The sequence below is a fragment of the Pieris rapae genome, chromosome 1 (assembly GCF_905147795.1).
Source record: "Pieris rapae chromosome 1, ilPieRapa1.1, whole genome shotgun sequence".
Classification (NCBI taxonomy): domain Eukaryota; kingdom Metazoa; phylum Arthropoda; class Insecta; order Lepidoptera; family Pieridae; genus Pieris; species Pieris rapae.
The window spans coordinates 4,603,867-4,622,762 of record NC_059509.1 but is presented as its reverse complement, the minus strand read 5'-3'; the positions used below and the strand labels follow the sequence as shown (position 1 = coordinate 4,622,762).

The 18,896-nt window shown below is 32.3% G+C and overlaps 1 protein-coding gene across 1 annotated transcript; it reads right to left on the bottom strand.

The window, feature by feature from the left end:
• Positions 1 to 3,099: 3,099 nt before the first annotated feature.
• Positions 3,100 to 17,730, bottom strand: LOC110994851 (A disintegrin and metalloproteinase with thrombospondin motifs 14). The gene is made up of 13 exons (XM_022261735.2): positions 17,335 to 17,730; positions 14,211 to 14,380; positions 13,760 to 13,931; positions 12,511 to 12,825; positions 11,359 to 11,567; positions 10,669 to 10,860; positions 10,159 to 10,287; positions 9,780 to 9,894; positions 9,315 to 9,455; positions 8,508 to 8,723; positions 7,809 to 7,932; positions 6,633 to 6,808; positions 3,100 to 3,813 (listed from the first exon to the last, which is right to left on the bottom strand). The coding sequence occupies exons 1-13, from the start codon at positions 17,407 to 17,409 to the stop codon at positions 3,556 to 3,558; spliced, it is 2,292 nt and encodes a 763-aa protein (XP_022117427.2). The 5' UTR covers positions 17,410 to 17,730; the 3' UTR covers positions 3,100 to 3,555.
• Positions 17,731 to 18,896: the final 1,166 nt, after the last annotated feature.

Sequence of the window (18,896 nt, the reverse complement as noted above, 5' to 3'; positions counted from 1 at the left end):
GGATTGACTAAAATTTAGCGCCCCTCGATACAGAATTTAAAGTACGTATTCAATCACATGTTAGATAATAACTTATGTAAAAAAATTTTGTATTTGTTCGAAAAGCATACCTATATATATGAAAATATATACATATTGTCCAATTTAGTAGTAAGTAGGGAGTTCAATGGTATATACTTGAGGACTGCAGTCCATCAATTTTTGTGGACTCTTATAGCATTTTTGCCTGCCGTTTTCCGTAGCTTCGGTGGAATTTTCTTTTGCATTTTTGCGTTATTTTATTTGCCGTTCTAGGCTCATGTCCTACCCCACTTCAATATAAAACGCTCTATACGATGCTACGAAACCACCTTAAAAGATCAAGAAAGTTTACCCAGTATATCATTGGTGGATTTTGAGCTAACTTTGAAGATAGATATTTGTAGTACGTAGATTATATCAAATGTAAATAAAACTATAAACAATAGTAAACACAAATTACAAATTGATTCGTGAACGCAGACATGTGACCTGAAAACGAGGGGCATGGTTATTCACTGGGTACATCCAGCTATGTAACTGCTATCAATCGTGCTAAAAATGGTCTCCCGTCAGCTGAAGGCCGATGATATAGTACAGGAATCGGATAAAAACAGTTTTATTTATACCAAGTTACTTACAAACAATATTTACTTGGTTTGTATTTATGACCGATGCCCTGGGAGTATATGCATTGTGTGCAAATTAATTGTACATTAATTGACGAAATGTTTAATGTGACAAATAATACTTGAAAATTATTAAATTTAATAACAATTTTTCTTTTTACAATTCGTTTGAAATCAAAATCAGTGGTCAAAACTAAAAGATAATGTTTAATACACGCTCAAAAGTTACAGCGGTGAATTGTCTATGGCTACAAAATTATCGTCTCCTAGCGGATGTGAGTGATTTATTTCTTTTGAAAATGAAAATGGCTAACATTAAACAAACGAGTGCTGTTGAAAACTAATTTTGACGTTTCTACGACGTTTTAAACATAATGAATACAATATTCGCGCACACAATATCTATTGTGTGTAAATTTAACTTAGTATGCGCCGGTGAGCCCATTTTTATAAACTTCGAGCTTTAGTTCTTTACTGCCATTATTTGTTACCAAGGGAAATGAACGAGGAAAACTTTTCATATAATTACAATTATTTAAAAATACTTAGTGATTATGAAAAGTTATTCTATAAAAAAATTGATCATATTAGCTTTAGTTTAATTAAATGATGCCTCTTAATTATTGTATTTTTTATTATTCAGAAGGCAATGTACGAGGACACAGTGATGACTGATGACTACTTTGTTACGGTTTAGGAACAATAGTGTGACTAAGTTAATAATAAAGTTCACTGTAAATGAAAATACAACGTTAGTGTAAAGAACGTACCTACTTAATATATACGGGTTTAATACAATACAGGTAAATTTCATAATAATATAAATTAAATAAAAGCTTTAATTTCCATAGTTAGGTATCTGGAAAAAAATCAGTTTATGTAATAGAGAAATATTAAGTCTATATGTATATTTATATCAGTTTAGTTTTTAGGTTATTTTTCACTTCTTGCCTATAATTTTCGGCACGGAACTTGGCAAGAGTCGTTAGATGCGCAGAAGTCGTTTTTTAGGTCTCTTTGGTGGTCAAGCGGGACGCGGGGTATGACGTAGCGCCGATCACAGCGCGCTATTGGTGCGTTAGTCGACCCTTGCCTCCCGCACCGCGTTTACATTTCGATTACACTTTCCGGCACGAAAGTTGTACCATTTGTTTTGTTGACTTTTTGGTACGAGTTCAGTTTTAAATTAAGTTTTAATTTTGTTTTGGTTTTGTTAATTGTTGTTGTTTTAAATTTAGTTTTTGTAACGTTTATTACAATGCCAGGACCAAATACCGTTTTACGCAGACATGCCAGAAAAATTTAATTAAAATACTAATTATATATTATTAAAATAATTTTTAATAATAATATTTTTTTTACTTAATTAAAAAATGCATATTATGTTTTATTTATAACACCTAATAAATGTCACGAATTCCTCTGCTTTGTTTATATACAAGATTTAAAATAAATGATGGCAATAACCATAATGACAATCAATAAAAGTGAACAGTTTTTGTTCCACTAAGTGTACGATGCGCGAACTTGCCCCCACTACGCCAAAACCTTGCCAACTACCGCGCCGGGGACTATACCTTATGTCATTTAATTTTTTTTTTCCTTTACTCAAAGTGGTTGCCTGGAAGAAATCACTCAAAATCTCTTTTTCATTTAATTATGTTCAATGTTTATATTGTAATGTAACGAAGTGTTAATAAATAAAAATATAAACTTCAAAAGATTAATATAATTAATATGACCAATATACGATTAATCCCAATTATATATTTTTAGAACAAATAGTAAGAGTTTTGAGACGAAATTTTGTCTCCAATAATGTAGAGTTGGTTTCTTAAATTAAACGGATTATATCTGTTTAAACAAAAATAAAATTTTGAAACCAAATTAGAATACATAATGTGGCATTACATATTCAAATAAATTGTCGAAAAAATTCGAAGATGGACAGTCTTTAAGAGCTATTGCATAAATTTGCAAGCCTTGTGACTTGAATTGTAATAATTATTTGAGTAGCGAGAATAATCGCAGTTAGTGACACATAAATTTTAGTGTTTAGCATGTTGAAGTTAAACTGATAATCACGTATCTTTTGATAGCCGTCATCTGTCAATCACTGTTCGCGTGATCTACGGACGGATGTAAGGATTATATATAGTAACAATGTTACCAAGGAATATTTGTTGTACCAAATCTATAAAAAATGAATATGGCAGGCCCAGTCATAGGCATAAAACAGACAAATGTCTTCATTTGTTAGACAGATTTCATTTTTATAGGCAATCTTGTATTTCAGGGCCTATAAGAGGGAATTACGGCCGCGGAAAAACCTTATCGAAAAGGCGGTAAAATAACTACTGCCGAAAAAGAATTTTCGATTGGTTAATTATAGGTTCAAAGGTTGCAGTAAAACAACACAATCTATTCATTACATTTATTTGTAGACATTAATTATTTGATAAGTGTATTTAGAAAGCCGATAAACACAGAAAATATCTTAAAACTTAAACTTATTTATTTCATTTAATTATCGTTTATTTGACTAGCATCCATGGTAATAAATATATAATACGTAGATATATAGAAAATTACATTAAAATCTGTCAAATATTATGCAAAATTAAGTTATACAGAATCTGTACTTAACTAAAAATTATAAAACTGTACCGATGTACGTCGTAAATTACTTGACTAAGAACTTAATCCTAATAAATGCTCACGTTTCGGAGATTGTTTTAGATAAGCTCCGTTAGGTAAATCTCTATATTTTATGTAACATATAAATATAGAGCTTATATTAATACTGTTTTCAAAGCTAATGTAAACACAAACTCCAAGGACGCATTCTTGAAGTTATGCTACTGTTAAGGGGAAACTACTCCATTCTAGACTTTGATAATATACCGTTTTAAGGTAACTTTGTATCATTTTTCGGTATATCTACGTAATCTATCACTTCCCAGTTATCTTCTGGATCTTCAGGCATTTGCGGCGGTATTGCTGCGCGAGCGTACGGCGTACCCTTATCATCTACAGACAGGTAAGAACGTAATGCTGCGAGATAGTCTTCATCGTCATTAACAGCCCTGGCTCTAGCGTTAAATGGACCACCAACATCTTCGCTTGGTAACTCCCAAATGTGATACTGTGCTGTCATTTTAAAGTTCTGAAAAGTATTAAATCATTAATATCAACTTTACTAACTCACTAAGTAAGTTGGTTTAGTATTAAGGTACTTGAAAGTTTATTGCAACGAATCATTCGGAAATGAATATAAGAAGTCATCACTGATATAGCTATTCATTTATTTATGAAAAATTGTTAACATATACAAAGTTTACTTAAGCGACACCCTACAAATAAAGGGTAATATCCAAGAAAAAAGAAGGACTGATAGTAATTGAAAAATACAACGATCGTAATCTGCAAAGTACTTAATAACGCTTCCGTAAAACACTTCCGACATGACCCATGCAGGTAATTATTTCCACATCCTACATGCCTTGATGTTTGATTTATTCCGTTGCAAAATGCAATTAATCCACTAAATTGTTTTATCTAAATATTTTATTACCGATCTGAGAGTGGAGATACAATTATATACCCCCCTTATTGTTAGAAATTGTTATTTATATAAAGTCATACTTCTTTGACGTAACAATATAAAAATCTATTCGAAATTTTTATTTTACGTTTGTAAAAAAACTACACTAACAATAGAAAAAAGGTATTTAGTACATTGAAAGTTTTATTATTACGCATTATCTGATTAAATAAAATTTATTTATATATCGGAAAAAAATTATCACTATAGCTAACTTCAGGGTGTCGGTTTAAATATACATCATACAAATTCACACACATCATTTTTTCCCTAACACGCCAAAAGACGTATAGCTCCAAAAGTAACACGTTAAATAAAGAAAACCTATTATAAATGTAGGTTTATAATTGAAGCGTTTAAATTACACGGATCGAAAATGAAAATATGTAGAAATAATTTGAGCAAAAAATAATTTCTAAAAATGGTATACTAGATCCAATAAAGATAAATTCGTCTCTTGACATTCATAATTTACACAACACTCTAAATTAAACGTGATTTTTTGGCCACGCCAACAACACGTCAGTCTGCTCTCTTTAAAAATATTTGTACAACTTACTTATCTCTTAACATGGACTTGGTTATTGTTTATTAAGCACATAATTAGCCGACTGCGCTAAGATGACGAGCATAATTTATCAACCTTGTTCAAACATCAAACGGCCCGAATAATCTTGACAAATTACTTAACAATTTACGGTTTATTGGTACGTATCTTAAGGTGACGCATAGAGACATCATAAAGCATGCTGTTTGTTATATAAATAACCCTTGAGTTCTGTGACGTCTACAGATTCATCATTTGGGTATTTATTAACAACGTAGTAATTAATTAGTTTAGTTTCCTGTTACCACACACACATTTATGTACATGTTAAGCATACTGAGAATTCTAATAATCCTTTCGTTCTTTCGTTCATATTTAGAACATTTTATCAACAGATTTTATTATACACCTTATTATTTCTTGTATATTGATATCCACGCGCTGAAAGTGTGTACGCATAATTGTTTTATTTAAAAGCGTTTAAAATTGTTTTGTAAAAAAATAATAATTATTATATACGGAAAACATAACACTAACATGGTTAAGGTAAAGTAGAAGAGCAATGTTGGATAAGTGGATTCATCCCTGAGATCGTAGGTTCGATCCCCGTACACCAATGGAAAGTCCATGTGCGCGTTTTATATTGGCTCAAACGGTAAATTTCCTTCACATCGTGAGAAAACCGACTTGCCTTAGAAAATTCGACGGTGTGTAATAGGAGGCTGATCACCAACTTGTCTATTAGATTTACAAATCATGAATCAGATGCAGAAATTTGAGGCCCAGAGCGAAAAAGGTTGTTGCCCCAGTTTGTTTTTTAATGTTCCAAATCAGAATAGTATTAAATGCGACTATAGTTTACTGTTCGAAAAAAAAGTTGACGTAAAGTATGACGAATATCTTTAGCAACTACGCACCATTTAACTTGTATAAAAGTTATAAGCAAAACATTTAACATACAATATCATGTATGTTGTTTCATGTTTCTACTCTATCATCTATAGAATACCAATTTTAGGTTTTGTTTTAAAACATATGTATTAACCAAAATGCAGTTATTATAATAAATGCAGTATGTATGTACATTGTACAAGTCGTCTCTTATCAGTCAGTATGGTTTAAGAGTCTCATTAACAGTCTTATTTGACTAAAGCACGTGAGATGACGTTCGTCACCGGTGTTGACAAACAATAGGCTTAGGATGGTCACATAACGATTATTTGCCGTTTTTAACTCAACATAATATGACATTATTCTAAGGCGCCTTCACTAAAACTTTATGTTCCGTGAAGCCTCCATTGAGTAAAACTTATATTGTCAACGCAAATATTATTTATTTATTTGTTATGTTAATAATATTTCAAAGGCAGCAGATTCTTAAGAAATTGTAATAAAATGTTTATCAAAATTGTTCTTCTAATATAATGAATCCTTTTCCTAAATACGTTTATTAGGTAACAGTTTCGTAGTGATAGCAAATTTAAAATTTTCATCCACGTTGTGACGCTATTTTTATTAAAAAAAAATACCGGTCCTCTGCATTGTATAAAACATTTGTTTTTCTATAGCAACGTTGCAAGGTTGTAAACAAAAAAAGGATTTAAAAACTAATACACTTAAGCTATGAAGTGAGTGTTATCAAGTCAACCTCGTGACATTATTATTTTAACTTCTAATATTCGTACATCATGTAACTTTTATTACCAGTAGGATGGTAATAAATAAGTTCTATATTCGTTATTAGTGAATATTTTCTATGCCTACATTTCTACGTCTATATTTTATAAATTGTCTGACGCAATGAAATGTCAATAATGTGAAATATCATACAAACCTCCGGTAAGCAATGATGCTGGAGACAGTAATAGTTAGTGGAACCATCGTAATGACACCAAGTGCCGTCAGGAAAGTAAGGGTCCAGGCCAGCGTCATTTAATTCCACGCGTGGGGCGTAAAAGCCACCCCCAACAGATCGTCTACAGAATATCGCACATCCCATCCACATACGAGCTAAAACATACAAGTTCAGATATTCAATCCCGCGCCCTCTAGTAAGGCTTAAGGCAAAACTTAATTAATTGAGTATAAAAATGATCAATTTCTATATCGGGTAGAATTTCATAATACCACGTGGAGGGATATTATATCTTAATTATTAAATTCATATTATAAAATTTTAGTTTATCATATGGCCAGTAGAATACTTAATTTCCAACATTCCAAAATTCCAAACGCAATCTGTGTTTTTCCATCCGTAAGCAAACCTGTGCCTATATCCAAGAGAGTTGAGTCATCTTTGCTTTAATCTTTATCAGTTACCCGTATTACACGTATCGTACTTATGCGTTATTTTACCTTTCCAAAAAAAATCTAGCAAAGTCATAAAGCAACCTTTTTAATATTGTATTCAGACATTGGGTTTTCGTTTGCTGTTTATGAAGTAGATAGTAACAGCACGACTCTGAGACATTGTTAATACTCATTAAATTTTAGATAACTAAGTCTATTAATCTTACTAACATTGTATATTGTCATACATATTAAAAACTTGGGTTATGTTTGTCTAAGGTCATATAAGGCACCAGCTCTAGTTCTATAAAAGTTGTGAGTACTGGGGACTTAGTGAAGATTGATAACTAAATTTATATGTAAATTTGTCGACACGAACTGACATTTTCATAATTTTTTTCACCTGAGATCTAACTTTGCTAAACGAATAACCCATTACCGCCAAATTACTATAAAAATCATTACGTGACCAATACAATTTTAAATTAAGATAGCTGGTCATTCCTAAGCAAAATTATAGTACTTATAAGTAGTATAAGTTTCACGCAGACGTTTTTTTTTTCAACTTCTTCATGGCGTTTAATACTTGTCAAAAACTCGGTACACGCAAATAACTAACGATCATAACTTTTTGTGAATACCTCGAAGATATAATATGTAAGTTACAGTTTTATTTGTTTCACAATCATAACGTTAGTGTAATAAGGAAACACAAACTCACTGGGGTCATGTGGGGCCTGGAGACCGCCGCCGCGTGGATCCAGCGTTGGAACCATTGAAGCATACTCCGTACACTTTCTGGCAGCTAATTCATTTGCACTGACTCGAGTTTTCTTACCGCAAATCTATAAACAAGCGCATGTGACAGGTATTATATGATCTGTGCGGCAGTGTTGGCCTAGCGGCTTCAGCGTGCGACACTCATCCCTGAGGTCGTAGGTTTGATCCCGGCCGTGCATCATTGGACTTTCTATCTATGTGCGCATTCAACATTTGCTCCAACGGCTTGAAGGAAAACATCGTGAGGAAACCGACATGTGTTAGACCCAAAAAGTCGACGGGGTGTGGTGGCTGATCATCTACTTGACAACAGGATTGAAAAAGGATCATGAAACAGATTCAGAAATCTTTTTATTGTATATGATCTGTCGGATGGTGTCGTCTTAGCTCCAAATGTGGAAGTATCAAACAGAGCTTTGCTTAACAACGTTAAAGTTGTACTTTAACGTCAAGTCAGTTCGTTTCAAACATTTATCATTTCGTCAGGAGTCGAATCTTATTATATTTCAACATACGGAACGACCAAGCTTGTAATATTCAATTGAAATTTCTAGTAACATTTTCACTCCTATTTAGATATGCTGTTATAAAATACCGAATAAGTGGTTATTACTTATAGGACCCTTTTAAAAGATGTTACCTTAGTGTCATCACACAGTGCGACGTCATACGAGGCACCTTCACATCTAGCTGCAGCAGGACAGGATCTCCTTCGCTCCTTTGTTCCACGGCCTTTGTAAGTGCACCCTGACTTACACTCGCCAGAAGTCCATACACTCCAGCTATTGCCACTGGATGGCGTCTCGGTTGGTTTGTATGATGGATCCACTGGCATACAACTACCGCCGTCACACCACTGAGGAATGGTAATGTACATTTGTTATTGATATATTTATTAACGAAATTACCGTTTAAACGTTATTGTAAACACAAGCTCTTACTTATAATTTGTTATATTTTATTAATAAAGGCAAATTTAATAAATCATTCAACGAAGTTTAGCCCATATCTGGCATATTATGAGTGTTCTAAAAAATAATTTCGGAGGCTCTCTTCTTCGTTTTGCATGTTCACACTCACTTTTCTCGATTCACATATAATAAATAACGTTTTTATAATCAAAATTTGATTAAAATTATACAAAACCAATACTTTTAAACGACATAGTATTATTATTATTACTATTATTATTATTGGTACTTAAAAATGAGTTTCTTATGGTTTTTAATTACAAGTTACATATTTGCGATTTCTTGTCTTGCTGTCTACACTACTTCATAACTACAAATATAATAAATGGTTAAGACGCATTAGCTAGTCTTAGGCATGTAAGCGACCTCAACATTAATGAATAAATTAATGATAATAAATTTGCTTTGTCATATAGGCCATTGTCCACGAGCGTTTTGACAAATATTATAACAGTAAGAAATATTCTTGGATAAACCTTTCCATGACCACAAGAGGTTCCCGGGAGTGCAGGGCCAGAGTAATAAAATCCAGCACGATGCGGAGTCCTGCAGGTGAGTTGAGCGCAAATACCGCTGCCACTATCTGCTGGAGATGAGTCCTTGTCCCTCAGTAGTACCTATAATATACACAACTAACCAATAACATAGTTTCTCGTAAGCCTTATTTTAGACTTGGAACCAACACCAAATAGTTAGTTATATATAAATATATATAACTAACTATTTGGTGTTATATATATAATATACTACGTATATATATGTTAGGTATATATATATATATATATATATATACGTAGTAATAAATATTACTATCGTGGAAAGACTACCGCACTACCAGTTTGAGCTATTTTAAGAAGATTTTGAAGTTATTACCTTGTTATTAATTGTAAGTAATCAGAACTACTGAAGTTTAATAGAAATTATAACTCTAATAACTGTACCTCACATTGTTTCTTGGCGCCCCAACTCATACCGGGATAGCCCCCAAATCTGCTATGCTGAAGTTCCTTCGGAGTGTCCAAATCATCATCACCATCAAAAAGACATGTCGCCCATCTGTGAAATTATTACATATTTTTTTGTATTAGATTCCTTTTAAACAACTAGTTTTATTTGTAGATGACTGAAAGTTGTTATAGAATTTTTGGGTTATTGGCAACCTATTAAATCTATTTTCCAGATTTATCTACATGACGACATATAATAATCGACTATTTGCATCAGCATATAAACAACCAACGAAGACAGGCATATTAAGATAATATAAGAAGCTAGATCTCCATTTATAAAAATCTATTTCTATAGTCGCAGTACACTCACTGCAAATCAGCCGCTACTCGAGCACTGCAGTGTGACCACGTTGCCTCTCCGTTAGTTCCACGAGATGGAGACATTATGAAACCGTCCCTTGCGCACGAGTTTCCTGATCCATCGTGATGCATGCCCAGACTGGAATGTAGTAATGTATTGTATTTAATGGAAAATATTTCAAAATCATAAAATCTACCATATGGTTAACGTATACTGCTATATGGTTTACAGTACACGTATAACCAGTTTTCGTAGACGATGTACGCTAAATATTCGCTGTGATTTTAATTTAACATCTTTATAGGAAACATGTAAAAAGTATGAATAACCAAAGGAAGTAAATTTTATGAGGTCTGTACTATCGAAAAAACCTAGTCTTTATATTACCTGACACTGTCAAATTGTCGGTGAAAAGCTTCTAAATTAGCTCAATTAAATATTTTATATAACATTTATGGTAACTGAAAATATTCTTATTATATGTATTAGTTGTGGGCGTTATAACAATTTTAAACAGACTTGTGTCCTATTTCATGTGCTAGAATGTAGACAGATGTGAAGCCGGCGGATGGATAGGGTCTGCCCAGAGTGTCTGTGGTGCCGAATTCTGATACTACACAAGCATGGGCGGGCAGACATACGCCGCCGACAGGTGCCAGGCCCATGGTTACTCCATTGCGTCTACCGCCCTCCTCCGAGTAGAAATCCAATCTGAAATATATTAAGTTCTTGTAGCAGAACTCTATCTACTACGAAAAAACTACAATTTCTATGAACCTATTTCGGTGGACCAGGTCCTTGCCGTAGTTGGTAATATATTTGTGCTTTCTTCGTACCTATGGGCCTAATGGAATAATAAGGACCATAAGACCTAAGACTACATAAAGATAACTGGATAACCTAAGAATAACATGAGTATTTCGGTTTTTTAAAAACAGACGTTTATCAGCTACTGCTGCAACACAAACAAACAACACGAACACAAATTTAAAGCAAAACATAATACTTTAGATATAGATACTCATTATTGCATCTCACAAGCTTCTGCTTATTCGCAATGTGAGTTATAGAAATTTGTATGTTAAAGAAATAGTGGTGAGTAAATTGAAATTTACCATAAATACAACAAACAATTTTAAAATCAATTTTTTTTATTTTAAAGTTTAATTTTAAAAGGAAGCCATTGAATGTGAAAAATCTAACAATTACCCTGACAAGAGCAGAGCCATATCCCAATGTTGAGGGTCGTCATCATCTTCCACGTTCAGTGACCGCTGGTAAGCACAGAAGGAGTCTAGAAGCCGGCCTCTCTCTGCATGGGGTGGTAGTCCACTTGGCTGAGAGCGTAGTAGCGTCAGCCGCACCAACGAAAGCTGAATTCGAGTTCCCAGCGACGGGTGATGGTAGAGAGCTTGCACCTGTAACATTTGTATAATCCATGGTATAACAGGTTCAAAGTAATATAATAACGCAACTCCATAGTTGGCAATAATTTTTCAAATATATTTATAATAATTTATAAATATATTTGAAAAATATATTTATAAATATAGGGACTCCTTTTAATAATATTTTTTAATAATTAAATTTTAAGGTTAGTTATTAGATATATTTTTAGTTTGTAATTGTATATTAATGTTAATGTGTAAATATATATTGTGTATTGAAATCGAAATGTTTGTTTCTCAAGAATAAGTTTACTATCAAAATTGTTGGATGAAAGTCAAAACATGCATTTATAATAATGCAAATAAAAATATATTTCCTCATATACAAAGACAGGAGCCGAAAAGTACAGATAAGATTGCGTTATGAATAGTTAAAATACGTCTACGAAATATGAATGTCCGAGGCTGATAAATATTTATAATGAATGTGGTTTGTAACCCAGACATCGAATTCATTATCCTCTTCATTGTGCCATGATAACTTATGAGACACAACAAAGTAAATTGCAAAGGTAAGGTCTGTGTCACATTGTGGATAATACAATACTATTTATCTGCATACAAACTAAAATTTGAATGTCATATTTAAAAATGAATCAATAATAATAATCACGCCGAAAAATATATCCATTATAAAATACAAATCACAATACAAACACAACTCAGAAATAAAAATCTTTCTTAATTTTGTTATGTTAGAGATGTAACTCTATGAAAGGATTAATAAATACTATCTAGGTATTAATTCGAACTCATGAATTAAGCGGGTTTTAAGTTAAAATATATATATATTTTTTAAATACAGTATCTTAAGGTCTCTCTCTCTAAAATCTATGATGCTTTCTAAAATTAACTAAACGGCACCAGTGTGTCTGAAACCTTATCATAAAATCCAATATACTATATTACTTACGCCGTTAATATAAGCCAACAGCATGTCACGAAGTTCGCCCTCATTGTGATTGAGGTACGGATGAAAGATCTTATACGCCGGTTCGTCGAGGAATAGGGCAATTTCAATAGTGTAGGATGAGGGGACAGGCTTTGACGGGTAGACACGTGGTCTCCGCGGGCTGTGGCGTAATGGTCTGGCATCGTTATGAGTCAACGGTGGCGGCGCGGCTCGCCGGATGATGTGAGCAGCGCGGCCTTGCTTCATTTCCGCCCGCCCCCCGCGGGGCAAAGGACGTACTTCATATGTGGAGTTGTCCGTTACGATAAGGCCGTGCTGAAAGGAACGACACAGAATGAGTGTCAGTCATGTTTAATAATAGTCTTTTATTAATATTACCATAGATCCTAGATAGAAAAAGTATTTCATTGCATATAAGTTGTTAGCTAATGGCATACAATTTTACTGCCGAATAGCACTTTTTTGTTTAGATATTTATAAAATGATATTAATATCTTATTTAAATTACATCTGAACTTTGAGAACAGTTGTATCATTTTAATTCTACAGTCATACGTAGTTTAAAAATCCCTACCGATATACACCCAACATTTGAATTCAGGAAAAATACAGATAAGGTGGCATAAAATGATCGAAAACACTTTCAAGTCTGGAAATCAAAACGATAAATAGCTAGCCTTTATTAATTTATAATTAACTTCAAAAGAATGTGTTTACGTATGTTTCTGCAAGAATAGCATAGAAACTACTAAATGAAGTATTATTGAAAATAAACATTAAATTAAATATTATTTTTGTTTATTTTTTTATTAAATACTAGCTGACCTGGCAAACGTCGTCTTGCCAAACTACTACCTTTAACTCAGCGCCATCTGTTAGAATTGTATCAAATAATAAACAAATGTTAATGTTATCGTAATTTTAGTAAGGATGCCTATTGTTTTTGAAAATGAAATATAGCCTATGTCACTCAGGAATGATGTAGCTTTCCAACAGTGAAAGAATTTTTCAAATCCGCCAAGTAGTTTCGGAGCCTATTCAATTCATACAAACAAACAAAAAATCAAACCTTTCCTCTTTATAATATTAGTATAGATTAAAGATTTATTATAAAGCTTATATTGATTTGTCTACGACCAATTAATCAATTAATATTTAATTTTTAGTTTTCCTTGCTATACCTACCTATTGTGTTCGGTACAATATAGCATAAAAAGAAAACCTGGTTGATATTAATTGAAACATTTACCAGTGCATGGTCTTTGCAAGCGGAGAAGGCAGCAACAGAGTCGGTTCCTGCGTGAAGATAGTGGCAGTTAACGTCTACATCAGATAGAGGTTCTTCTTCTCCCTTTTCAGACCACACACGGAACTGCGGTGCTAGCAAACGTCTGTTTGGCACCAATTGCAAATCGAAATCTCTGCAACATTATTTAAAAGTATTTAGAAGCACACCATAATTCCTATTCTCTAGAAATCTAATTTACTTAAGGGTGCGTGTGAACTGGAGTCATCATTGCCTATTTGTAACACAAACTTTAATTCATGCCCTACGCGTGAATAGAAGTTCATAACAATCTCAATATAAGAAATGTCATGGTAAAAAGTAAACGGAAAGCACAATAATTGAAGTTATATTTTCTTAGTAGCTATCAATAATAATTATTTACGTGTTTTTTGTTCAAGAATTATATTCAAACCTTCCAAAAGCATTGAAACTGTAGGAAAAAGGAACATCTTCCTGTTTTGATTCGGACGAAAGCGCCTCCCTGGGTACAAGCTTTGGTAAATAAACAACTTGAACATCCTTGTCCACTGCTTCTGACCCGATAGATACTAAGTTTTCCAACCACCATCCATATAACGGTTTCTGTAAAAATTAAACAATGTAAATGTTAATATGAAATCCAATACTTTTATAAAACGCATAGAATAAATTCAGTACGCTCCAATCAATACAGGACATAAGACTTGCTTTTAAACCAAAACGTTTTTGTTTAACCGGAGTTCGAACCACCGCGCTGGCCTGCTGAGTTGTGTTACATGAAAACTTAGAACTGGTGGTAGAACTGAACATTTACGCATGACCGGTATTTTTGTAAATTATTATTTATATAAAACCAAATTTCACATCGAAAAAGAATATCACGACGCTGTCAATGGTTTATATTTTAAACGCTTTCTTTATACAATTTGAATGTAAGATATAATGTAATTTACATGAAAGCAAAAATATAAACTTGTATTTTAGAATAATATCAAACTATGTCACGTATTAAATGGCGCACTTTCTTAACTGCTTTTTAATAAGTAAACCCACTTATACTTAACCACTCGTCTCAAGAACAACATGCTAAGAGATTACTCATACAACAATACTTTCCACAACAATCAATGTAGGTATCAAGATCGAGCTTAAAGTTTCTGAAAATCGAACAAGGTCAACTTATTAGCGATAATTGTATTTGAAATCGCGTTTTGTGCATGTGAATGTTTATCTAATGAAAGTGACTCAGCTACTTAATTTCATATTAAGAATTGGTCATTGTAACATGTTTAAACCAACACGAACTCTACAATTGAATTTTTGCAAAACCTATTTATACCTAAGTCGTATGGGATTACAAGTTTAATTATATATATTTTTTTAATTATTAGAATTAATATTCGTTGCAAAAGACTTACATGTGAATTTTATTGCTATTTCCTTGATAATTGTTATTTAACTATCCTAAATTCAAAGGTTTTTTTTATCTCGTTAAGTTTATAACGCTTTAGTCAGAAATCCTTCAGGCAAAGTTTTTACTCAAGAACACGTACGTTCTACCAGTGTACGGAGTATATAAATAAACACAAAACGAACATTTAATAAAAAGGGGTGTAGGTGTATTGTGACGGTATATTTAACTAGTTCACATATCATTAAAGTAATAAAGAGGTTAGTGAAAACGAAATTGTCACCAGACGAACACGGCATTGATGTATTAGCGCTTCAGAGCCAACTAAAAGGGAAAGTTTATTTGTTTTTCTATTACAAGGCAAGTGATTTAAAAACCTCAATTGCGATTCTTCGTAAATTAATTCCTATTTCTCTATTAAACGTATTCGAATCGATCTCAGGGACGAGAATCTGCTATCGCGTCGTAGAAATAAAACGGGACAGTGAATCATAGCAATTCGATTGAAAACTACGTGCTGTTAACGCTTGTGTAACGATGCTACGTGATTCAGTACAAAGCCATAGTGCCGCATCGTCTTATGTAATGTAATTGCCAAAATAAAATTATAGGTTTAAATGGTTACGCGAATCGAGGTGAAAGTAATTTTGACTTTAATTGTGTTACATTATCAATAATTTTATGTAATCAAAGATCGATAATTATTTTCATACTTGCCATAAGAGATGAGAAATAGATTGTCGAATTTCAAGGAGAAGTTATCCTTAAAGATAGAGATATTATAAACTTTAAATAATTATAAAAATAGTTAATGCAAATATATGTAGGTTTCACTTTTTATACACAAATGTATTGATATTAAAGAGTAATAATAAAAGTCAAATAAACATATCAGATAATAAGGTTAAACACACACATGTGCTTACCAGATTTAAACTGTAACAAAATTTGTCTGTGCTGTACATGCATGTAAAAAATTTATAAGCAAGCAATACAATGCAGGGTAATAAATGGAAGTTTACTTTGTCATAATATTAAAGAAATTTCGTCTTCCGTCGCCAACAAATTAAGCGAAATTAAAAGCCCTTTTAAAATTATATTAATACCAACACCATTCTAAAAATACGCTTTGGACCTTGACCTGGTCAGAAGAGGGTTCCAAAGTTTTATATATAAAAAGTAAGGAGAAAACATTAGCCGATGTTTTGGTTGAAATAGAATCTACAGATACGTAGTCTGGATACATAATTTACTTTTTAAGCCTATTCCTATTCCCGAAACTGAAAAATAAGAGTAGAATTCAGATTAACGAAAAGTATGATGCGGGTATTATTATGGAATATATTTTTTAAACGATGCCAAATGTTGGAATTAATCAAGAATCTTAACTACTTTACCGATTTTGTAACAATTGTTAGAACACCACACAAGAAACGAAAATGAATGAATTTTTAATGTCAGTAAAAAAGACGAAGAAGAAATAAGGATAAGATACATATGTAGAATTTATGTCAATGTAAACGTATTTCAGGTACCTCGGAATTCTTATAATGAATGTATTACACAAGTTACTCATCATTTTAACGGTTTTTATATTATTTACTTATGTTACACATTGTTTTTCGAACAAACGTGTTGACAATTGACATGTTAACTCTTACTGAACCGTTATCTTGGTTTTAAGGATTTAAGAATGGCAGTAAATATTTTAACCGTGTTAATTTTTAATTTAAATATTATGACTATCATATATTAATTTCGTGTTTTTAATATTTTTGTTATTAGCACGTTAAATTGGAATTTAATTATGATCCTTAGAAACAGATTGAAGCTAATTAGTAACATTACATTGTTTTATTTACAGTACAAAATTAAAGGTGAAAAATTTACTATTAGGACCTAATGTTCTGATAAATCTGTGTTTATTCATAAATAAACTAAAAATATAATAACTTTTGAGACGGCGTTTAAGCATTGATAATAATAATTTTTTTACTGTTGTTGTTATTTTGTAAAGCGTAAAATTCCTTAAGCAATGCATTTTTTTATGTTTTGTGCCGCAAAAAGATAACTATTAGTACATTTAAAATAATTATATTATAATAAAATATAATAACGCCGCCCGCCCAAGCGCTCGCATACTTACGGGAAAATGCGCAGGCGTGCCGTTGTGTAGCGCGAAAAACAATATAACTAGCACTGTTTTAATTTGAAAAGCCATCGCTCTGTTACATTTCACTTTGACGGCGTCTTTAAAGTTAACGGAAACTTCACGGGCTCTTCTTTATAAGCGCAAAAGATGCAGGTACTTTGAATATCGGTAACGCGAACGTTGCACTGACAAGGGATTGTTACTGTTTTAGATTAGAACGCAAACACTGCCTCACTTGCTACCGAAAGACGGAATAACCACCGCGTGCCCCCAGAAAACCTTTCGCACCTCTGAGAGAAAGTGGAAGGAAAGTGCAGATTTTTGGCTGTCATGTCACCGCCTACACTCGGCCGGTCCCCTTAGGAGCATTTTAGCGCGTCATCAATCATTTTATCCATCAAACGGCCGTATATATTAATGACAGGATAAAACCGATAGGTAATAAAAAGTTCAGTCCAGTAAAATATACGATTTTTTTTCAGTTAACTACTAACCTTAAAATTTACTAGAATAAAAGTAAGATGAAGTGATTTTTTAACTCATATTTACTGCCTTAAAAAAGGATATACAATTTAAATGTATACTTTTCCAAAATAATTTCTTTGTTATCTAAATAGGTACAAATTAGCAACTTCAAGAAAAAGCCCGCATTGTTCATTATGGTGGGTAATAAATTCCTTGAGATCGGAACGATCTATGTATAAAAGGTATAACATTTTCATGTTTCAGTGAACCCTTAATAATAGCTTGCTCTGGCTAATTCAGTTCCTCTTCTTGAATTTGGATGCTAAAGCAATTACTTTAAACTATTGCTAAAGGAAAAATAATATAATGAATGTAATAGAACTAAATATGTCTTGCTAAGTACGTATATAGCAAGTTAAAAATAACTGATTGTTAACAGAAATTTACGTCTGTAGGTATATCAATACATAAAATGTTTGTATCGTTGAAAACAGTTTTATTTAAAACTACGTTTTGATAGATTAATATTCTATATTACTATATTTGATAGTTTAGCGTACTAAGGAATTATGATACTTGTCTACGTAGGCCTGTCTTGACTTTGTAATGGACCTTTTTGAATTGCAATTTCCTCAAAGTACTAAAAATTATATCTTGATTTAATTTCAACACTTGACTTATAATCAATTACTTATTCTCGTGTGTGCACTGTTCTTCGTACCAATGATCTACTGAATTAAAACATTGTAAAAATTTTCTCTCAGGAACTTACGAAATAAGATTTTTTTTCTCATCATTCCTGTTCTCAGAGCTTACGCATCTAGTTTAATATGAGATTAAATTTTTTCATAGAGGAAAAAATAATTTTGTTTTTTTTTTATTATTGTTGTCTTATTTTAAATATTTTTGTACTTATCTCGTAATTTATACCTATGCTTTTATTTCATATTACCGAGTGTTCTCATTTGTATAAGGCGTAGTTAAAATGACCTTACTTCTTAAAAGGCACCTAATAAATATCAATATTGTTGATATTTATTAGGTGTCTTTTGTGTTATGGAACTTCTTTATTGTTTCTAAATACTAACCTA